Here is a 23,578-nt window from a genome sequence, read left to right as displayed (position 1 = left end):
GCCTGGCGTTATGTTTTCCGCAGACTGTTTCTGGGGTCGGACCTTATCACCAGTAGCACGCCTACCAAAGAGCCGCCCAAGTCCGCTGCCAGCGGGAGCTCCGGGGAGAGCATGGACTCCGTGAGCGTGTCATCCTGCGAGTCGAACCACTCGGAGGCCGAGGAGGGCTCCATCACGCCCATGGACACGCCCGACGAGCCTCAGAAAAAGGTGCGCGCTCGGCCCCTGCCCGTGACTCGCGATGCCGGCGCCTGGCACGGTGTCTGCCCCGGGAGCAATGTCTGTTTGCAGGTTGCTCGCTCGACAGTGTGTTGCAAGTCCTGTTTTTTCAAGGTGTTAAAAGCATAGTTCATTCTGGGAATTCCTTCCCTATAGAAACGTCTAAAAGCGACAAGCCTGCTGGTTTGCTCATCTCACCTTTGAAATGCTGTTCCCCGCCCACGTCCAGAGGCAGCTGGCGGACTGTGACGTGGAGCGGGAGCTACACTTTACTTAGGAGATGTAGAGTGTTCTTAGAAGGAGCAGAAAGTCAAGAGACAGAGATGCGGCAGTTTCTCGGTGTCATACTGTGTCTCAGCCAAGCTTTTACCACAATAATGCTGCAGAGCAAATCACTCCAAACCTCAGTGACTTAACACAACCACCATTTATCCTCTGTCATGCTCCTGCAGGTTGGTTGACTGGGGTTGGGCTTGGTCCTAGGGCCCAGATTTGGCCCAGGTCTCCTCTACCCGGCCACGTTGCTTTTGGAGTGAGGAGCTCCGCAGGGCAAGCTCTTAGCATGCCAGACTGGTGAGCAAGAGGGCGGTCCCAGCCCTGCAGCCACATAACAGACCTTCCCTAGGGTGAGATCAACATTATTGGCCAGAGTAAATCATGTGGCCAAATCCCCCATAAATAAATGAGGTGGGGAACTAGACGCCGCTTCTAGAACTATGGTGTCACAGGGCAAAGGGCACGGATGCGGGAGATGGTGAGGAATTGGTAACAATCTACCGTGTCCCCCCAAAAGGGAAAGTGATGGGAGGTGATAAAGGAATTCCTGGAGAAAGCTTTTATTTTCCATGGCTATTTTTCGTATAAATACATGAAAGAAAAGACCCACCTTAGTCTTCTGTACACATCTGCTTGAATCTGTTGGTCAAGGAGCTGACATCAGAGATGTCACCTCTACATCTGGTCACACTTGCTGTGTGAGTGACTTCTGACCCCTTAGCTTCTGCTTTGGCCAGTGAGGTGGAGTGTTAGGAACAATGCCTTTGTTTTGTTTGTATCCGCCATCCTGCATGGGGATCTGTGTGCTGTCTCGCTGTGTTATAAGCCACAGCAGCGATCTGGGAACCATCAGGTGCCCTTGTCACAAAGTAGCCAAACCAGGAGGGACTCATGAGACTGAGATGCCTCAGATGCTGCCCCGGCGGGTGGGACTTCTCACCTTTCTGCTTTGAAGTCTAGGTGAGAACACATCTTTAATGCTCCAAATATTGAAGGAAGGCTTGGCAAACACCTCCAGACTGGCTGTTCTCTCCAGCGTGCCTTCTTAACAAGGGGTGTAAGCATTCCCCGTGACTTGACAGTCAGCATTGAATTTGTCAGAATCCTGGAGCAAAGTCTCATCATTCACCTTTTGACAGGTTCTCATGCTCTGTAGGCCCCATGTCTGATGACAGACATTGTGCAACAGTGACAACTGAGATACGCCCACGCCTTTGTGGGGTTTCCCTCTGTCCGGGAAGAAGGGGGAATCACATTTGCATCTGCTGGTGCAGTGGACGTGCACATGGCCCAGATCATCCATCCCCTTTAAAACTGTGCTGGAGCCCCATGTGTGTCCTGGGCACCCCCCCCCCCCAACCGGCTGCATCCTTTTGGTCTCCTCCCTTATCACACTGACTCTTTAATTTCTTGCACAAGTCATGAACTTTAATTCTTTGGATGAACCTCTCAGAGTCATGAATTTCCATAGGTTTAAAAATGAGTAATTGAGTTGGATGTGAGTAGTTGCTGGGCTGCAGAAGTGCTGAATGTTAACTGGAGAGGCCTCACTTCTGCTCAGCACACGGCTGGGCCAGGAGGCAGTGGTCCCTTCCCACCCTGCAGCCCTGCGGCCCTCCTGCGTCCACCCTGCCCTCCCCACTGGCTACATTGCAAGGTCGCCCTTTTGAGTAAAGTGTAATCATTCATCTTCCTTCATTCCCCTGATCACGACTTTTAAACATTTACCTAACGTCTGCTCCTCGCTACTGAAGTTCTCAGTAAAAATTTGGGGTCTTGTCAGGTGATTAGTTTGGAGTTTCTGTAACCCAGGCATCTTCAGGGCATCATTTGAGTTATGGATGTCATTAAAATCATGGAAAATCTAACAGGAAAATGGGTTTATGTGGAGGAAAGGGAAGGTGAAAAAAATTGAACCAATAATTGGAAAATGGACCCTCTCGGCTACTGTGTGGGGCACCTGCAGGCAGAGTTAGGCTGCTGAAATTACCCGCCACCAGTTAGCCCTCAAATTGAGCCACGAAGTTGATTCACGTGGGAACCTAAGGAGTATAACTAAACCACACTGTGATGGGGGCCACAGTTTGACTCCTGCGCGTCAGAGTTGCCACTGGCTCTGATTAAACCAACGTATAGTTATGCCACAGGGGGGAAAAATCCGTAGGAAATAAAATAGACTCCATTTTACTTGGAAACCAGATAACCAGAAAACTAAACTTCCATGCTTTGTTTCCATGGAACGGTAGACAGGTGTGAAAGAATTGAGTAAGTAATTTATTTTTTAAAGGACTTCCAGATTATTTTATTGGATTAATATGGTATAATTTAGCTTAACTTATTCTGAGAAATTACTTACAGTTTTCTATAGTAAGACTTGCTATTTTAAATGATTCAATTAATGGTTTTTCCTAGAACACCATCTATCTAGTGAGTTGGGGGCGCCCCATTTCTTTGCTAACTGGTGTTGCACATATCAGAACTCTGTCGTTAGTCAGAAAAACCCACTAACTTCAGCGCCTCGCTCCTTAGTTATCCTTGACACCCAACATGAAAACGTACGCAGTCGGTTCTCGAAGCCAACGTGGTCAGTGGCGGAGCCTCTCGTGGGTTGCGTTCCCTTGGGCAAGTCGCTGTTTCCCTGAATCTCATTTCCCTCATCTTTGTGATGCTCTGCACTTGATTCACGAGGTAGCTGTGAGGCCAAAATGAGACCCGACCTGTAAAAGCTCATCACAAACCTCACGGCGCCGAGCGCCCCCGAGGTGATCACTGCCCTGTGTTCGTACCGCAGGCTGGGTCTCGGCGGCGCCCTTGCCCTGTGAACCCGGCCGTGGAGTCAAGAAGCTTGGTGCTGGCGGTGCCCCAGGTTCCTCCGCAGGAGAAAGGGAGGAGTGGGGCCAGGCGACCCCCGGGGCCCCTTCCTGGGCTCCTGTTCCACGCAGAGCTGTGTAATCTGTGGTCCTTAGTTTAGACACTTCTAAAAATATAGACATTTCTCTCCTGCTCCAAAATCTGGGTGTGACGTGGTCAGGATAGCAGTGATCTCTGTGGGCAGGTCGTTATCCTGCTCAAGGCGGCAGCACCGGGCTTTCCTCCGGCCTGGAGAGCCGCCCACGTCTTTCCGCAGCCCGTGTCGCCTCTAGTCTCTGCTGCCCCCTGCTGGTCAGCCTCCTTCAGAGCAGCTAAAACCCCAAGTGAGAGACCCACCTGGCGTCCCGATGCCAGGTGCTTGGGCCAAGTAGGGTCACTGACAGGCGTCTGCCAGGGGGATGCGCACACCAGGGACGAGACGCGTGTGCCCTGGGCTGTTGTGGGGGGAAATGACTGACTTTATGAGCCTCAGCATCTGCCTCTGCTGAGAGACGTGCGAAGCGCGCCGTCGGCCGGGGCTCTCACGGCTGCCTTTCCTCCCGGGCTCTGCTTGCCCTTTCCAGCTCTCCGAGTCCTCCTCATCGTGCTCCTCCATCCACTCCATGGACACAGCTTCCTCAGGGGTGTCATCCGTGACGAACCCCGTCTCCTCCCCGCCGTCCTGCAACAACAACCCCAGGGTCCACAAGCGCTCAGTCTCCGTGACATCCATTACCTCCACCGTGCTGCCCCCCGTTTACAACCAGCAGAACGAGGACACCTGCATAATCCGCATCAGCGTGGAGGACAGCAACGGCAACATGTACAAGAGCATCGTGGTAAGACCGCCCCCCCCCAACCCGCTAGTGCGTGCCGCGTCCGTCTGCGCACGCGGGTCCCTGCGCACGAAGGCGCGTCCCGTGTGCAAACGCCCGCGTCTCCCGGGTTACAGACTGGTAACATTTATATAAAGATCGGAGGGGACCGGGTACAGCTCATGGTAGAGCGCCTGCCTAGCATGCACGAGGTCCTGGCTTCAAGCCCCAGTACCTGCATTAAAACTAATAATGAAAAATAAATAAATAAACCTGATTACCTGCCACCCACCAAGAAAATTTAAAAAATTAAATAAAAAGTGATGTTACTAAAAGCATGCACGAGGTCCTGGTTTCAAACCGTAGCACTTCCATTAAAAATAATAATGAAAAATAAATAAATAAACCTAATTACCCCCCCCCCACCAAAATGAAATAAAAATAAAGTGATGTGACTAAAAAACAGAAGGAAAAAAAGACATTAAATAAATTAAATTTTTTAAAAATCTGCATGCCATCAGTGAGTATAGGATATAATTCTTACATTTTAAAAGTTGCTGAAACTTACTCATCCAGGTCAGTGTCACCCTCTTCAAAACTGTCACTCAGGATGACTATATAAGAGTATTGCAGAGAAGATGCCATGGCTGCACGCCTCCTTGCAGATCTTCCTGTGGGTTTACGCGTCTGCGTTCGTCACTGAGCTGCCATGCCTTCTTAGCAGCATCCTCCGTGGTGGCAGATTTTTCCCCTTTGGTCGTTTGGAATCAGACCGAGTAAAGTGGATGATCAAGTTGGACGTATGGTTTGAGTCCATGAGGAACTATACTTATAAATAAGAGATTGATCTTTTTGAGCATCTTGTAAAGATTGTGTGTTCTGAGCACAGTACCCAAAATATTTTGAAATACATGCAGAGCCTCTCCTGGTGTGTGAGGTCTGATGTGTTTATGGCAAGAGGAGACTTACTTTGTAGGACATCACGTATTGAAAAGCAGACTCTCCTTTGTAGAGAAATCCTGCATCTCACGCCATCTTCCTCACTTGCCTTCTTTGAGGGCACGTGCTTACAAGCCCAGCTCTGAATGACAGAAGTGACATGGGGGTACTGTCTTTTAATATCGAAAGGAAAGCTTTATTAAAGCATTCACTGAATCAGCAAAATATTTCTTGACTTTTGAAATAGTAGTGTAGAATTCATTGGGCCAGACTTTAGGGACAGGAAGATGAATGGGACATTTCTGTCTTTGAGGAACTTACAATCAAAAGGGAGTCATAAAGCATTATTTTAAATCTGCTAAATATTCCGAGGTCAGACTGGGTTTTGAGGGTCCCATGTGAAGGAATCTGCGTTAGTCCTGCGGGCAGTAGAGTCTTATTGAGGGCATTTATGTAGTGAGGACACTTGTTCTCTAGAGGAGTGACTGGCCTTGTGCAGAACTGATGCAGGAATGCAGGGGGTCGGCTGCAGGTGGGGAAGAAGGTAGCAGCTGCCACCATGTTCCAGGCAGGAGATGATAAGGGTTCGAATGGTGCTGATGTGACTGCAGACAATGCGGAGTTTTGAAAGATTTTGATAAGGTAGAATTGTAGTCTCCATCCATTTAGTTATCAACTTTTTGGTTACTGTTGTGGGGAAGTGGAAGAGGGAGGAACTAAAGGCTTTCCAGGCAGCTGGATGGTTGGTGGTCCTGTCAAGTGTGATGTAACCACTGGAGGAGGAAGTGTTGGGTGCACTTAAATCAGAGGTACCACCAGTAGGACATCCAGATGGCATCACCAGGTCGATGGTCAGAAACACAGGTTGGCGTGAGGCTGGTGCTGGGGTCGGATGCTGGGAGTCATCCAGCCCCCCAACCCCCACCACCCAGTGGATGCGGTAGATGTGGTCATGCAGGGAGTGACGGTGGGCCGAGGCAGGACCCAGGGGGTGCATCTCTAAAACAGCATGCTGAGCCAAAAAAAAAAAAAAAATACCCCCAAAAAGCAAAACAGAAAAACCACCCCAGGCATCCTGCTGGAGTCTCATCCTTCAAAAACAGGCCTAGCCTGTAGCGTTAGAAAAGTAACCTCGGGTCAGGTCAGGTGTTTTGCGTTCCTATTTAAGGTGCCTGAAGGTGACATCCACGCTTCATTCAGGAGTGTAGCCCCCAGCCACGGTGTGGTGGTTACGCATTTGAAGTGCAAAAGGTCCACACTGAGCTGGGCTTTGAGCGCAAGATACACACGAGGTTTCAAAGATTGACAACAGCAACAGAAGAACGTGAAATTGATGATTCTTGTATTGATTGTATGCTGAAGGAATGTTTTGGATGTATCAACTTCCCTTTTGAAAAAGGTTTTAGAAGTGGGCTACTAGATGTTTACAGTAACAAATGAGGCTCACGTTTACGCATCCGCGTGGCAGCGCTGGTTCAGCCCATCAGCGCAGGGCTGCCTGGCTGAGCTGTGAGTGCTCTCTGATCATCAGGCCCTCCCAGCAGCTTCAAAAGTACAAAGTAACAAACACTCAAGGGTCCCTGGCCATCCCATCCTTGTTTGCACATACCTAGGGAGGTTTGAGTTAAGTTAAAGAAACTACGCGTAGCCTGGCTTTCTCCGTAAGCAGGTTTAAAGGTGACATCTTAACACTGACCACCTTGACCCAACAACCATCCCCCAGGCGGTGGCCTTTTCCCTCTAGCTTTAAGCTCCTAGTCCAGTTTGATCTAGCGGTGGGAGCACTTCCTTTAGACTATCAAAAACCATCTTTCCTCCTTTAGGATGTTCTGTGCATCCACCTCTCCCTTATATAAGGATGTGCCAGGTGTTTTGGTAATAGACACCGGAGCCAGGTCTTTGCTGCTGACAGAGGCGCCCGTTGTAACGCGTATCGTTTATTGACTCACAGATACAGCCGCTGCCCCAGACCAGGGGGAGGCATGCGGGCCTGACACCCTCAGGCTCAAAATGACAGTTCCTTGGAGGAAATTAGATTTCTTCTTCTTCTTTTTGGCTGTCTTTCCTCTCACCTCCTGGTGAGAACAGTTTGTGTCTTTAAGTAAGAATAATCACCCGAGGGCTGGTACCTGAGTCAGCCCCCTTTTCCTGTTGCTCTGAACACCCTGAAAATGGCTGGTGATGGGCAGGGATGAAGGGGGTAATGAGCGAGACGAGGCTTTACTCACACTTTATAAAAAATGTTAGATTTATTCTTTGTCAACACTTAGCTCATTTTGATTGAAGTTATCTGTGTAGACCTTAAGTGTTCAGTTCCTTGGGTTCTAAGAACTACACCCATACCCATATGTACATATGTAGCTACGTATGTGTATCTGTGTCGCCACCACCCCCAGTCTGGATAAAGAGCGTTTTCCACCCCCCTCTGCAAATCCCCTTGTGCCCCTTCCAGTCAGTCCTGCTTTTACCTCAGTTGAAGATAAGCTTAGCTGAACTCAGTCTCCTAACAGCACAGGTTAATCCGGCCTGCTTTTGAAAGAACAGACCCGCAATCTTTAGTGTCTGGTGTCTCTGGCTCAACGTGGCGTTGGTGAGATGCCCCACGCGGCTGCCTGTCTCGGTTCTCCGTTCCCGGCACCCCCCGGGCCGCGCCCTGTCATGATTGCACTGCGGTGTCTTTATCCTCCCTGTTCCCTCGTGGATGGAGAGCCAGTGTTGGTTCCAGGTGGGGCTGTTGGGAATCAATGTGCTGTGAACACCTGTGGACGAGTCCTCGTGTGGACCTGCGTTTTCATTTCTCCTGGTGAATTCCTAGGGGTGGGGTTCCTGGGTCCCGGGTTCCCTTGTGCTGTTGGAAATGGTCGGCCTGTAGGGCCGCGGCCATTCCTGACCCCCAGGTGCTGGACCAGGGCCACAGCAGGAGCTTGACAGGTTGGGGCGGGCTTTGGCCCAGGACTGAGAACGTGGTACAGTTCTCACAACACCCTCCTATATAGTTTTCCATCGGAACCTCAACCCGTGTGGGGAGATGGCAAGGCACTCAGTCTCTCTGTTTCTATGGGGGAAGATACTGTGGCTCTGAGAGAATGGGCGACCATCGTCTTTTGGCCTCTGAGGGTGGAGCCAAGACTAGAACCCAGGAGTATCGGCTCTTGGTCGGCTCTCATTCCACTGGGCCGTTTCCCCTGGAAAGACACAGGACTGTAAGAATAAGGTCAGGAAAACTCTTCCAGGAAACGTGAAGCTAAGCACTTTACCAGCCTTGCCACTGTCTTTCCAGCTGACGAGCCAGGACAAGACTCCGGCCGTGATCCAGAGGGCCATGATGAAGCACAACCTGGACGCGGACCCCGCGGAGGAGTACGAGCTGGTGCAGGCCATCTCAGAGGACAAAGGTGGGTGCGTCCTCTCTGGGTGGGCTGCCCCTGTGTCAGAAGACCGAAAATGGCTACAGTGTCTTTTTCAAATGGAACCAAGTCAGGGTTTTCAGTTGGGCAAGGGTGGAGTTGTGTGGGGGCCCATGCCATGCCCTCACTTGTAGAATTAAGCATCTCAGTTGACCCCCAACAACCCTTGGGGTTTTTTTCCTGCAATTTTGTTGCACATCCCTCCTCCGCTTCTTTGTAAACTTCCCTTGTCGAGCGTTCTTGGAGGAAGAGGTCCCTCCCTGCGTCAGGAGGTGGGGGGTCAGCGGGCGCTGCTGGGTCTTTGCAGATGGGCACGCACCTCCTTTACCCCATGATGTGTGTCTAGGCTGCGTGCGATCCTGAAATGTAGCAGGTCCTGTGATAATTTCACGTGGTCTTGGTTAACCATTTATGACAGTTTGGCCTTATTCACGATCCATCTTAGTGCAGCGAAAGCTTCTAACACCAGAATTTGAAGGGGTTCTTTTGTGAGGTTGCCTCATACTTACTGAGGCAAAGAACTGGTGAGCTGTGAAATGCTTCGCTTTGCTAGGAATCCATTATTTAAAGATTTTTTTTTTTAAATGAAAACTCTGGGCAAAGAATCACCCTGATCGTATCTACTTGCTACCCTGAACTGGGGTTACATTTGGTGAGCGGAGCAGGCATGCTGGTTGGTGACCCGTCTGTGCTGTGTCATCATGGAAAGTGACTCAGTCAGAGTAAGTCTCTTTTCCACGTGCAAAAGGAGCAGCAAATACTGTTGACTGAGGCCAACCCTGTCTACTGACAGACCCAACACTGGCCAGTGCGAGGGTCCTAATGTAGGGCTGACCCACGGGCGGCCCCCCTGCAGTGGACACACCTCACACAAGCTGGGCGTGTGGGAAGGAAGCGGCTGTTCACGCGCCATCTGACCCACAGGTCACCCGGGGCTGTAACTTGGGCCCAGAGGAGGGAGCTGAAAGCACAGAGCAGTGATTTCCTAGAGCTGAAAAGCGATGGCCTCTGAGAAGATTCTTTTTCAACCAACTCCCTCTCGGAAGTTTTCTCCCTGACCCAGCTGAGCCCGACCTGGGTGGGGGACAAACCTTTCTCAGCTGTAAGATGTTTGTTTAATGTAGTTACTGTTGAAAGGCTGAGCGTAAAGAGTGGGCTCCTGAGTTTTACCATCTTGCCTACAAACCAGCGCTAAGGTGGGGCCGGTGGGTCTGAAGATGCAGGAGCCCCAAAGTGTGGCCGGGGCCCAGCCGCGTCCACCAGCTGTGTGGTGTCCATCAGGTGGGCCGCCTGACCTCCCCGGGCCTGGGTCCTTGGTTAAACTGAGACAACACCCTGCCGGCTCCCCGTGCATTGTGGGGCGAGTGCGACAGGAAATAACGTGCCCGAGAGGAGGTGTGCTAACTGATACGCAGCTGGGAGTGAGCAGCTGCTGAGCCGGGAGTGTGTGGGCAGGAGGCTGAGGACACTTTAACAGAGTTCTTCTTCAAGGAACATTTGTGCAAAATGCACCAGAGTCACTTAGGACCTGACTGCACCAGTCTCGCTGTAGAATCTGTGTTTCATGAAGCTGACTTGGTTGACTTAACCAGTTCCGCAGTCAGGTGCCTCCGCCGGTTCCCTCCCTCCCTCCACTGCCGCAGAGCCAGGCTTGTGGTTTTATTTTCTTTATTTCTTGTTTGTGTTTTTAGATACCCATTACCTCTGAGTGCTAAATAGTATATAGACCTTCTTTTAAAAATACAAATGAATATAAGTCGCTTTATTCAGTAAGTTCATATTATACTTGGAATTTTAACCCTTGTTCAGGAATTGCAGCTGCCTCGATGGGAGCCGTTGAAGCCGACGACAGTTTAAATGTTACAGATCCTCACTGTCTTGTTTATATTCAAGTGTAAGCTCTTGGTGGAGCAAGGCCTCGTATGGTGTAAATACTGGTTTAATTTGGGGTTAACTTAAAAAATATTTTGATATTCCAAGTAGAGGGTTCTGGAAAGAGCTGTAGACTTTCTGCCTTTTCCCTGCATCATTGGATTCACTTAGGTGGTGAGAAAACCTTCATAGCAGAGTAGAAAATGGAGCCCAGAGGAAGGAAACTGGGCTCTGGCCCCAGGGCTGCCACCTACGGCTGCGTCCTGGGAGTGTCGCCTCACTTCTCTCGGCCCCTGTTTCGTGCCTGCTTCGTTCTCGCTAAAACAGTCTGCATTTGGACATTCAGTCCGTGGCTTGAATTTCTAAGATTGTATTGTATTCACACTTAGGTTTTTAAAACCGGGACTAGGATCTGGGGGGAGCGAGGGGTGGTCTCTGTCTGGCTCCGTTCCCGTCCCAGGGGCAGAGGGCCCTAGACCCAGCCGTGCGCCTGGCCGCAGCTCCCACCCGCCGCGCTCAGGGCTGGGCCGTCCCGCACAAGCCGCACAAGCCGACCACCTCCTCTTTCCTTATCTTTTTTTTTTTAGAACTCGTGATCCCAGACTCGGCGAACGTCTTCTACGCCATGAACAGCCAAGTGAACTTCGACTTCATTTTACGCAAAAAGAACTCTGTGGAGGAGCAAGTGAAGCTGCGCAGCCGGACCAGCCTGACGTTGCCCAGGACAGCTAGGCGGGGCTGCTGGGGCAGCCGGCACAGCAAGATCACCCTCTGAACGGAGGCGCCGAGCGCCGCTTCCTCGCCGAGGGCAGGCGCGGGGCCGAGGTCAGGCCGTGGTGGTCGCAGCTGCCACCCAGCGTTAGCGGATCGTTGGTGAAGTCAACAGATATTTACTGAGAACCTCTGGTGTGCAGGGCATTCTTGAGAGGCACCGTGGGGAAATCGGAGACGAATGTGAATGAGAAGGATGAACGATTCGCTGATTCTCGTTGACTTGTTTGACTGAAATGCAGAATTATCCATGTTTATAAATATATAGGTATGTACACATATTTGGTAGGTATGTGTATATATAGATATATAAATATGAGGGGCTTATGGGAGGTTCTGGACAATGGAAAACCAAATTTGCACAATGGCCTGGGAAGTCGAGGTCACTTTTTACAGGGAAATAGAAGAAACTGAGAACCCTAGTCTCATACCTTCCAAGTAAATGGAATCAACCCCAGGAGTACAGCGTGTCCTTTGTGCCTGTGTTACAAGAAGTCCAAGCTATTTTTGTAAAGGGGGAGGGTTACTTTCTCAGTCATGTGCCACCAGACAAGAGCAGCCACAGAGGCGGGAGCTGCCATGGGCTGGACGAAAGGCCACTGCAGAAAGGGTTTCTATGAGCCAGTGGCTTGTGACCTGTGCTCGCGTCGGCCACTGTCTGCCCCCCCCAGGGAGGGCGAGGGGCAGCTGCGGAGGCCCGTGACCCGCCGGGCCAGCCGTCCTGACGCCTCTGGAGGCAGCGCGAAGCCCATCTTGATCTCTGGCCACCGCACTGCGTTTCTCCCCTTAAATAGCATTATCACCATCATTATTGCACAGACAGCCATGTTCTTTGGTAACCAATCAGCCAGAAAAGACAGCGCACAAGAACGGTGACTCACCCGGACTCTGGGCTGCCGCAGAATGCCACTACCCCACTGTCTTCTCCGATGGCCCTTTGCATGTGACACCACGTCTGCAGTCTCTTGCCATCTGCATTGCAGGCCCTCTGTATTATGTGCAATCTGTTCCTCAGGTGTAGACATTTGTACTGCAGTTGACTCTGATCACACGAGCCTGTGCGGTGTGTCTGAACGGTGATTTGCTGCGTCAGTAGCCCCTGGGCAGACGCTCCCTGCCGACAGCAGGGCCCTGTCTGTGCTCGTTCACGTCGATGGCATTCCTGTGCCTGGTCGCGGGGAGAGGAGTGGGGCTCCGTGGCTTATCCAGATCATTCCTAAAGAGGTACATTCTTCCAGATGGAACCCGTAACTTTTGTTTTCAGGTTCCCATGCTGGGTGTCACGGTGTCATTGTTAAGTGACACTTCGGTCTCGAGTTACACCATCACCCTCTCCCTTCCGAATCTGAGCTGTGCTGGGGTTTGAACTACAAAGCCATACGTGCGGGATGTTGACGTGTGTAACAAGCACTTTCAGAATGTTGTCCTTTTTAAGAAAAAATTCTCAGAATACCAGTTTTTATTCCAAAAATAAAGAACGAACCCAGATATGACGTGCAGATTGTAATGTGGAGCTTTCTTTCCCCCGTCCTGTAAGACAGCTCCCAAAGGTTAGGGGAGATTTGTGTTGCGTAAATAGGCCATACGAAGTCTGCTAGAAACACCAGGGAAAGTCAGAGATTTGTGTCAGTGGGCCAAAGGGTGAGAGTGAGCCAGGAAGGCCTCAGGTTTCTCTTAGGTCTTCCTAGATCAGACTGTGCGTCGTGAAGATCGACTGGTTTCAACTAAGTTGAAAAGCACTTTTTCCACTCGTGAGGCTTGGTCCGAATTGCGCTTTGGTTCTTGGAAAAGAGATGGCCAGGGTGCTATACATCACAGAGATTGAAGTAAACGTAGCCTCAGCCTGAATTTCTTGGTTTGAAAGTCAAAAAAGAAATGTGGACCCATCAGCCTGTTTAGGGTGTGGCTACCAAGACATACATGTTGTTCCCGTGTGCTTGCCACATGTATTTATACTGTATATGTAGAATCCAGACTTATACGCTGCAATGTAAAATATATATGTATTTTTCCTTTTTTAAAGACAATGGAAATTCCAAGTAGATAAAAACATAGCATCATTTATTTAATGCCACTTTAATTGTCTTAAGTTTGTCTCCTGGGGGCCAGCCAGGTCATGCTTTTACCTGCTCACACGCTTGTCTGTCTCCATCATCTGTTTACCTTCTGGTTAAATTAATAAACTGGTCTGGGTCTTGGTTGGCATGTGCTGCCAGGCCCCGAGGGGTCTGGAATGTGAATCTGGTGGATCCGGGTTCCGGATGTGTCAGTGAGCGTTCTGGAGGCCCACTCTGGCTCGGCTGTGGGGAGCAGAGGGAGAGCCAGCGGCAGCGTTAGGAGGGCGCCTCTCCACTGGCAAGCGTCCTGTGCATGCAGGGGAGAGAGTGACGTCACAGGGAACGGCCATCAGAGGTGACACCTTGCCGGAGCTGTTCTTAGCAGCCGTGTGGTTGGGGACACTTCAGATAAAGTCAAACTTAAGAGTTCAGCTCCCAGGGCATACTTTGCCTTGCTTCTGACAGCCTTTTCCTGAGTCTCCATTTGTGACCATCTGCATAATTCTTGAAACCATCCACCGTGCTCTGGACGCCGGGGGTTTGGGGTTGGGGGAGGAGAGAAGGGCTTCCCAAAAGGCGGTCGGACTGAGGCCAGCTTCCCTCAACAGATGCGCGCTGTCATTCCATTATATTACTGCCAAAAAAATGCATTCCTAAATGGAGGCAAATTATCAAATTTTCTGGGCCCATGGGGCTTTTGGAGAGAGCCAAGTAGGTATTTTAATAATTGGTAATATGGGCAGGAAAGAGGGATTTCTATCTTTGGCACTAGGTGACTATTTGTAAGGTCATTTGAGACAATGGTTTTCCTTGTTTTGCCTTTCTCCAGAAATTGAGCTTGGTGACTTTGCCTGAAGGAAGAGTGCCTTAAAATGTCCTTCTTTGGAGACTTCAGATTTGCAGCGCAGGGCCACTGAGAGGCACAGTACTGTTCCATGTCCTGGTTTCAGTGGTGTCGAGAAGCTTCCCTGACGCCAGTCCCCTTTTGGACAGAGCCACTGCAATGCCGCCAGTTACACCTGGCGGTTTCCACGGTTCCCCTGTGAGAAGGGGTCGCCATTGTGGTTTGCATGGCTGTTTCCCTTCGGGTCTCCGTTACAGTGAAACTTCCGGAAGGGGCGCATTAGGCTAGGCTGAAGTAACAAACCATGGAATCCCAGTAACTTGCCGTTTTGCTTTTCACCAGGTCGCAAGTCGTGCACGTCAGGCAGCACTCCTTAGTGGCTCTGCCATCTCAGATTTTTTTCCTTCAAGTCACAATGTTGGGAGAGAGAACCCACAGATGCTCCTGACTGACTTAGATTTGAGTGACCTGTCACTTCCATTCCCAGCCCGTTGGCCAGTCCTCGGCCCCGCCCTCAGCGCAGGGGACCCCTGGAGTGGACGTGCACCTCCGTCTCTGCACAGAGGAGTTCTGTCTTCTCACTAGAGTGCTGGCCTTGCTCGCATCCCCACAGTCACATGGTGTTAGGAAGAGTTGGCAGCGAGGACCGAGACAGGGGCTGCACAGAGCACAGGAAGGGTTGACGGAAGAGATGCTCAAAGGAGGAGAACATACCAGAGAGTAATTTAATTTGGGTTCAGGTTAGCCTTACAGAATCTAATTTTTAATTTTTAACATGTGGTCACCACCAATTTATATGCTTCTAATGTGGTCCCCGCTTTGACTAAACTACAAGCTGCTTTACAGATGTAGATGTAGGTCAAGTTTTTTTAAAAATCTAGGAAATTGAAAGTGTTTACACACAAGCCGTGCAATCAAACAGAAACCAGGCAGGTTTAGTTATCTTAGACTCCAAATTGAAAAACCACCATTTGCTGTGGATTCTCAACATTTCTACCCAGAAGACTGTGTTTAAGTAATTCATTTATTTGACAGTTGTAAGAAAAGTTAAATACACAGGGATTCCTCAGAGTTGGAAGGCATCTTACAAATCATGTAGTCGACCCCCTCATGTGACAGATCCCCAGCCTGTGGCAGAGCAGTTTAGCTGCCACAGGTGAGGGCTGGGCTCTGAGCTACCAAACCCCACCGTGAGGGTGTCACGCTGGGCTGGGCTTTCCTGACACATACACAGCCTCCTGGGGCTGAAGAGAATGCCTGGGGTCTGGTGCCGATCCCCAGGCGTCCAATCGTGTGAATTTACACAATGGGCATCTGGTCAATTCTTTAAAGTTTCCAAGGACAGCTCTCCTGCTGGAGGAAGCACTGTGGCTTCTTATCTTGAGCGTCATTCTGGGGAGACGGGCCTTAAGGATCAGTGTTACACTGTGACTCGGCGCCCAGCTAGGAGAACTCCATGACGCAGCCGGCCTGGGGTCGGGTGGATGGAAAGCAGGATGCGAGCGAGTTTAAAGGAGTGGACGTGACTGAGGCGTGAGCACACCTGGCTTGGCCTCTCTCTACTGAGTTATCAGTACCAAGAACTTTGTCACACGCTTCTCAGGAGAAATCATTTTTATTCCCACCTCTGTTTCACCCCAAAGCAACATTTTGTGCTGTAGTGCCAATCTCTTACACAGAGGCTACTGGTAAATCAAGTTGAAAAAAAGAAAAGACAGTGAGTGGTTTAAACTGTTTCTGGATTGCTCCAGCCTTCAATAAAAATAACAAGGCACCAGTTTCAAACTGGGAGAAGCACTCTGAGACTGTCACCTCGCCCCCAGATGCCCACTTCGGATCATTGTCTATACGATATTTGACATCCAAGCCTCCAGCAAAATGTCAGGGAATCAGGCTGCTCAGCTGAAAAAAAATCAGTGTATGAGATTTCATAGGTGAGACGTAAACAAAAGGGTTAGAGTTGCAAGCTTATTCATATATCAGATTGTGTGTGTGAAAAGGAAGCAGGAGACGGATGGAAACATTAGCTATCAGAGGACAAGAAACGGGACAGACTCCCCAGCAGCTCTGCGTGGATGCAGGTAGGTGTGGGCGGGATCTGCCTGCCTGGTTCTGGCTCCCAGGCCACTTACTGTCTTAGGCAAGTCATTACATCTAGCTGTTGCCCCGTCTAAAAAGTGAGGTTCAATCACTGTTCCCACCTTCTGAGGTTCACGTGGTAGGAGATGACACAGCCCAGGTGAAGGGAGCAGCCCCGCCCTGCGCTCCCTGTGCGAGTTCGCCGCTGCCATTGCTGGGATGCTCCTGGCCTGGGAGGAGGGAGTCCAGCTTCCCTCCCCGCTGAGCGGCTGCAGGGGGGACAGGACCCCTCGGAGGCGGGACTTCAGGCGCTTGAACAGCAACCCTGGGAAAGTCGCGCTGCTGCTGCTCTGGGGAAGGACTGACTCACGGAGTTGGAGGACAGCCAGGGCTCCGCTCGCTCCACAGCCGTGGCCCAGAGGCCCACCGAGAGGGGCACGTGGGCCCAGCGTGGCCCTGACCACAGCGCCTCCTGGCAGGGCTGCGGCTGCACGGGGCCCACACTGGACAGGCTTGGAAGGGAGCCCCGGGCCCCCCGGGGCGCAGCCCTGAGCTGGAGCAGCCCGCCCAGAGCCTGCGGCCGTTCCCCGTAGCGTCCCCACCTTCTCGGGTTCCCTCTGCAGTTGTGGGGGGACAGTTTTCTCACCAGAAGCCAAGCCCCCGCTCCTGGGTCCACCTGGACCTGGATCCTTCCTGGCAGGATGGGGCTCTCCGCTCCGACTCTCGCTCTGTCCCGGGAGGACTCACATGCAGGACTGTGAGTTGCTGCTGTTCCAGACACTGGGGGCGCTGGACAGCCCAGCTGTTCCTTAGCAGGCTGTTCGGTGCCCTTCCACCTTAGCCTCTCCCATCGTGGCAGGTTTGCAAGGATAAAATAGTCACTTTAGGGACCAGGGTTGTCCCTTCCGTTCCAAGCCTCCCTTCTACTATTTTTTTCCCCTCTGGGTCCCTCCCTTCTGATCTATGAACTGACCTCACTTCTCCACTGTTGGGCCTGAATCTGTTTTCTTACCCCCTGCCCTTGCTCCTGGACTCGCATCCGTGTGCTGTGCCCTGGAAGCCACCTCTCTCCTCTCCCTACTAATTCCCCGTGGCCTGCAACCCTCAGCTGCCCCCTCCCCGCTCAGCTGTGGGCATGGCTTCCTCCCTGGGTCCATCCTGAACAGTGATACCCCTTCAAGTCTTCACAATTCATGCTGGCATCGTAAAAAAGTTAAAACCCTTCCGACCACACCGTCAGCACGGACATTTCAACTCGTCTGGGGGTCTTCCCCAAACTGCTGATTCCCCTCAGGAGAGGACACCTTGGCATGAGTTATTTCCTAAGCTGCTCTGAAGAACGGAGAGAGAGGGCTGCCCGGTATCCTGAAAATCAAGTTCCCCGACGACCAAGAGCCCAGGTTCTGTCCAGCCTCCCCCAGAGCGGAAGCATGCAGAGGAGCCGCCTCGGGACCAGCAGGGGCTGTGTGTCCCGACATGGAGATCTGGTTAAGTACCCATTCCAGAGGAAGACACGCTGAAGAAACTCCAGGGAGGGGCAGAAAAATAAACTCAGTAAATTAAAAGCAAAGAGAAACCAGTGCTCGGAGATGACCCTTCATTCTTTCCATCCCTTTTGAGGGCTGACGGGAGGATGGCTTTGGACTGCGAGCAGCCTGGCTGGGGTGGCGGGAGGGACCTGAGCTAAGGTGGTCTCAGTACCGTGCACCTGCGGGTGGAGGCGAAGACAGACCGTTCCAGGCAAAGTCGCAGACCAGAAAGGAAGCCTCTCTCCAGCTCAACAACAGAGTTTAATGGAGCCATTCCACCACTTGCCTGGGAATCCCGTTCAGTATTTAATAATTCTGTCAGTCTACGGCCATACCACCCTGAACACACCCGATCTCGTCTAATAATTCCGTCAAATTCTCCCCGAAAGCTCACCTAAACTCTTTGTGCTGAAATGCAAGCCATCGCCCTCGATCTGTGTGTGTGAGAAGAGAAACCATTTTTTATGTAATCTGTTGTAACACGATATACTGAAACCAGCCATTTCCAAGCAAAGACAAAAAACAGAATGACGTACTGGTCCCCACAGGCCATGCTCTCGCCCTTGCCCCAGCCGCCCTGCATCCACTCGGGGCTGCCAGCCGCCCGCTCGCAGGCGGCCCCTCACAGGTCACTGCTCTCTCCTCCGGGCTCTCCTCTGCTGCGTTTAATCAGAGCATCTCCAGGGGAGGAAGGTTCTCGGTGAAATAATAAACACAGAATGTGGACGGAATGATTACCTCCGAGGCTGCCCACGCTGAGCCTTCTGAACGCCTCACCCAGGACACGCCGTTTTCTTAGCAAGTGACCAGCCTCACGGTAACTGACTTGGTAATTGGTTAATTCCTCGGTGAATTAGTTTCTTGTCAGTCAGAGACCACTTACTTGGAGAGAATGTCTCAAAAGCACGCTGGAGAAGCCTCTCGGGAAGACCGCCTTCCTTTTACAGTTACTGATTCGAGGGATTTGTTCCAACCGTAAGGGAAAAGGTCCCCAAGTGTGTAGCAGAATAGGGGGTTTTTTCTTGTTTCCGACACCAACTTCTTATTGGAAATCTCTGCGTCATCTGTCAGGAGAGTCACCCGAGCTAGAATTCCCCCAGGAACAGTGGCCTCTGCAGTCATCCTGCTAGCCCGGGGTGGGAGGGTGGGAGGGGAGCCCGCTCCCTTGCCATCATTATGAGGTCTCAGGATTGTTTCCTGTCATCAACTCCAACACACTCCTGACTCTTCGGTCCTGCCCAGCTCCCCACCCCGCCCCAGGAAGCCCTTTCAGTCCCACACCTTCCCAATGTCCAGACAGCATTCCCACCCGCTGTGCCCAACCCCCCTCCCTCTCCTCAACTCCCATTCTTGCTCCAAAGCCCAACACGACCGCCACCTTCCCCGCAAAGCTGCCCCCGGCGGCCCTCCTCAGCAGGGCCGGGTTCCCTGGGGTCCTACGGCCCCGTGTTCCAGTCTGAAGGACAGCCATCCAGTCTGCACGGCGGCTCCCTGGACCACAGACCCCACAGCAGGTGGGGTCTTTCCCAGACCTCTGAGCACCTCAGCGCCCCGCACAAGACCTGAAACAAGGCAGGGCTGACACCTGGTTTTTGAGGTTTGGGGGGAGCTTGATCTGAAATTCAAGGCATTACTGAGGCCAACATGGGTTCTCTTTTTTTTGCCCCAAGACAAAGCCCTTTGGCCTTAGACCAGCATCCCAGTGTCTTCTGATGAATGGACAGGCTGAACAATAACGCAGAGACGCAAGATGCACCCTCCCTCCCCCGCCCTCTCCCACTGGGACTCCTGTCTGTCTGTAGCCTAGAACCCTTTTTGCTTCCCCACTTCTCTCCAGCAATCTAAAGCACCCCTCACTGCACAGGAAGGCCGGCGGCCACCCTCTCTTGCCGTGGGGGCTGCACAGCATGACGGTTGTCTCTGGCCTCCCACATCCTTGGTCCAGTGCAGACCTGGGAACTCCAGCAGTGCTGGTTGCTGATCAGCGTCGGAGGAACCAAGGGACCATCACAGTGTTGCACTTTCTTTTTTTTTAATTTTTCACAAAGAGCTCTAGAAGGCAAGTCGTTTACCACGTCCCCACCCTGACAGGACACAGCGTGACAGACTGTATAGGACGCTGGGATGCCGGCTCTGTCTTGTCTTCCAGAGTTCCTGCAGCAGGGCCCCGGGAACCAAGCGAGGCCCAAGCAACATGTCCTCTGCGTGTCATGGACACTCAGTCCACACTCAGCAGCACCGGCACTGCTGACGTCAGGGTCATCCGTCCAGAAATCCCACCTTGGATCTCAAGATACAGAGAGGGAGCCAGATAGCAGGGGTCCAGACGGAGTCTAATCTCCAGAGGCCAACAGCAGGTGCCGTGGCTGGAGGCAGAGTCCTCCTCGGACACTGCGACGGTCAAATGTCCCGACTTAAGGCTCTCAGGCGGGAGGCGGGAAGGATAATGAGGTCAAGGAACCCCTGGGGTGCTGAAGAGACGACTTTGAAAGAAATGCTGGGCCTGCAGTTCACAACGCTCACAACAGAAGAACACTGCGTGGGATTCTAGACCTGAGTGGAGAGAAGCACCCAGGGCTGACAGAGCCAGAACTTTATTCACAGTAGAACAGTCCTAAGCTAAAGTTCTAGATTTTATGAACAACGTCTTTTAAGAATGAGAATTCATAAACCCACCAGACCAGCTGATAGGGAAAAAGAAAAAAAAACAAAACCACACCAATGTTCTCTATTAAACAACGCCACACAAAAATCAATTCAACCCTCCTTCACTCCCAGTGCCTCAGCCTCCGCCCACCCCGTTAAAAAATCATGAAATGCACACACACTTGCACACAGTCAAATACACAAACGAAGTACGAAATACCCAAGGACGCCTCAGCAATTGCCTGGGGGTTTCGCTAGCTCCCCAGATGGTCTTTCTGTTTCTCTAGGGGGAAAAAAGAGAGCCAAGCTCTGCCGGCTTTGTCGAAGCAGTAAAAATCAGAGTCGGCCGAGATCACCTTCCTCAGCCTGCTGGCTCATTGGTCAGCGCAGAAGAACCAGCCACAAGGGAACAGCGAAGGTCGGGGCCGGTGTTCTGTGGGAGGACGCTGCCCGCTTGCCCTGCAGCCGGGGGCCCTGCCCGGGGGGCAGTCAGCTTGGTACCACCAGCAAGGCCACGGCGGGTGCTGCCCCAAAGCATGAAGCTCAGGTTGCTGGCCCTGCAAAGCCTGACACCAAGGACACCGAGAGAGGAGCGTGTGTGGATGGGGTTCCCGGGGAGGGGGTTTCTGGAGGCCAAGTGTTACTGCTTGTGGGCACAAGAACATAAACCAAAAATCATCGTGAGACATCCAAAGATCGCAGATGGCGGAGCTGAAGAGGTAAAAGAGATGATGCAGTCCAGCTCTGCGTTTTACATGAAATCCACTTAGAAGCAAAGCAGAGAGGCGGTCTGCCCGGGCTCCTGCCTCCCAGGGCTTCCCTGGCTGTCGGCTTCCATCAGTTGATCAGCCCGTTGTTTCTAACCAAGTTCTCGCACCTGCAACGGAGACTCGTTTGTTTCCGGAAGGTCAGACTCTCCCACTCAGCAGGCCTCCCTGTGAGAGTCAGGCTGGGAGACGCAGGAGAACCAGATCCCCGACCCAGGGTGTCCACACCAGATCCCCGACCTGACCCAGGATGTCCACACTGACCCCTCCCCAGGGGGCGGTGAAAGCTTGGCACACCTGTTTCGCTGCCTCTTCCTGCAAACATTTCCCCTACATTTTGTAAAATAAATAATTCAAAATAGAATGAAAATCCCAGGCAAGGACAGCTGCTGGCCTAAAAATGTGCTCTGCCTCTTAACAGTGACTCATAAAACTCACACCTGCAATTCATCCCCAGGCTCAGGTGGAAGGGAGAGTCTGACCTACGGCACGTGACCCCCTGGGACAGGAGCCACACACCAGCCCTAACCCCTTATATATTAAATTTATCTTCATAAATAGAGCACCCCCACCCAAGTGACCACAATAAAGAAGGCCAAAGTTTGAGGGTTTTCCTCAAATATCTACACAAACCCTCAAGTATCTACCAAACTATATCCACATGGCAAACGAGACACCTCTTTGAGCTTCAACTGCCACGAGAGTCAAAGGCCACGTCTCAGACAGACCCAAACGCCCATCCCTGTCGGATAAGGAGGACTAAGATGCAAAGCTCACTTTGCAGGGAGGCTCATGACCAGTGCCTTTAAAGAAAAAGCCCAATTAAATTGATTTTAAGTGATCTGATTCCCCGCCCAGCCACCCAAACTTGGAACGTATTCAAGTTTTCAAGGTCACATCTAGGACATAAAACGCGCCCAGCAGGCCAGATGCGGTCCCGCTGGCTTGGCCGCCCGGTCTACCCATTTACTGATGTGACAGTGTGGGGACGGCCTTTCCTTCGGACAAGTCCGAGCCATACTGTTCGACCTTGATGTGGGAGCCAGTGTCACATGGGTGATGAGCTGAAGGGCAAGGCGACTGGACTGAAGTTCATCTTAACAGTTGCCATAAAGCCTATTTTCCAGTCACCCTAGGGAATTCGGGTTTCGTTTCCCTAGTCTCCTCCCCTGTCAGAAATATATTAATTTGGACCATTAGACCACTCTGGTTAGATGGCCGTCATGACACTAAAAAGAAACTGGAGCAAACCCGGATGAATAGCCCATTAGGAAAACCAAAGGGTGGTGAAGCCCCCGTGGAGAATTCATAGCTCATCTTTTGAAGGCACAGTGTCCAGGGAGGTTGGTGGTGGCAGGGCCTCTGTGTTCTTGCCACCGCGGGGGATGTGAGCTTGCTTCCGGGACTTCCAGGCATGTGTCCTGTCCCAGTCAGTGGCCACCGTCTCATTGTCCCAGATGGTGGAGGTCTCCGTGTCGCTCAGATACCCCGGCTGGCCTGTGTAGTGTGTCGGGTAGATGAGCAGCGGTTCTGCGGAGAAGGCTTTCAAGTCTCTGGACTCGTAATGCTCCATGTACTCGGCTCTGAGAACGAGAGAGGAAGGCGTGCTTGCACAGCAGGAAGAAAGAGCCCTGCCTGTCACCTCTTACATGCTTGTGGATTCATTTGATTGTTTAAGTTGTGTTCTTTGTGGAAAACCTTCATCTATAAACACCACACAGTCTTCTTTAAAAGCTTTCAAATGATCTAAACAAATACACACAAAAAGGGCCAGGTAACCTCTGCTGTATTTGGATAGACTAGTTTAAAAAATGAATTTCGGGTCTTACTCTAAAAACGTATGCTCTGTTGGACCATCATGATAAATAAGTGTGACCACTTTGTAGAAATGCCCTGTTCCTGGAGTAATCAGTCAGACGGCTGGGAGCCGGACGGCAGCGGTGGGGTGAGTGCGCGGTGCAGGCTTGGAGGATGCCTGCGAGGGGGAAGGGGAGGGAGGACCTGGCCTCCCTGTCAGGGCTCCCGTGCAGATTATACGGGGCGACAGCTGCTCGGCTGCTGGCCAGTGAGGGCACCGCTGGTCTTAACTTCCTCTCTGTTAAGGGGATGAGGGTTGACCTCCATGTTTCTGCTGGGTCGCAGAGATAAAAGTCAGTCTCCCACATGTTGTCCATCTTGACTGAGGACGGGAGACCAAGTGAGGAAGATGCAGGACAGGACAGCTCAACTGCAAAATGAAGACCATCTCATGAGGAGATCGCCCAGCAACTGAGAGAAGCAGCCGAGGTCAGAACTCGGTTTCCTGCTCCATTAATGAATTTAGGAAGCACTGATTGAGCTGCTGTTCTGTGTAGAGTTTGGACTAAGCTCTACGGACACAGAGATAAAAGACTGTTCCTGCCTCAGGGGCTCACCGGTTAGTGGGGAGAGTGACACCAGATCATCAGTCCCCACGTCCTTGAGAAGCGTTAGGTCAGAGTGAACGCCTGGGCTTCGGGAACCCGAGC

At 51.7% G+C, this 23,578-nt stretch overlaps 2 protein-coding genes across 7 annotated transcripts in view; one reads left to right on the top strand and one right to left on the bottom strand.

Annotated features, from left to right (window-relative positions):
• RGL1 (ral guanine nucleotide dissociation stimulator like 1) overlaps positions 1-12,648 on the top strand; it is a 257,821-nt gene extending 245,173 nt beyond the window's left edge. For all 3 annotated transcript variants that reach the window (XM_032463548.1, XM_032463546.1, XM_032463547.1), the window contains 4 exons: positions 24-210; positions 3,930-4,184; positions 8,380-8,494; positions 10,966-12,648. In XM_032463548.1, coding sequence (XP_032319439.1) covers positions 24-210; positions 3,930-4,184; positions 8,380-8,494; positions 10,966-11,153 — 745 coding nt within the window. In that variant the 3' untranslated portion in view covers positions 11,154-12,648. The remainder of the gene's footprint in view (positions 1-23; positions 211-3,929; positions 4,185-8,379; positions 8,495-10,965) is intronic.
• Positions 12,649-19,671: 7,023 nt separating this feature from the next.
• COLGALT2 (collagen beta(1-O)galactosyltransferase 2) overlaps positions 19,672-23,578 on the bottom strand; it is a 123,487-nt gene continuing 119,580 nt past the window's right edge. For all 4 annotated transcript variants that reach the window (XM_032463551.1, XM_032463549.1, XM_032463550.1 and 1 more), the window contains one exon: positions 19,672-22,654. In XM_032463551.1, coding sequence (XP_032319442.1) covers positions 22,378-22,654 — 277 coding nt within the window. In that variant the 3' untranslated portion in view covers positions 19,672-22,377. The remainder of the gene's footprint in view (positions 22,655-23,578) is intronic.

Source organism: Camelus ferus, chromosome 21 (assembly GCF_009834535.1).
Source record: "Camelus ferus isolate YT-003-E chromosome 21, BCGSAC_Cfer_1.0, whole genome shotgun sequence".
NCBI lineage: Eukaryota > Metazoa > Chordata > Mammalia > Artiodactyla > Camelidae > Camelus > Camelus ferus.
The sequence above is the reverse complement of the archived record's forward strand: the minus strand, read 5'-3'. Positions and strand labels throughout refer to the sequence as shown.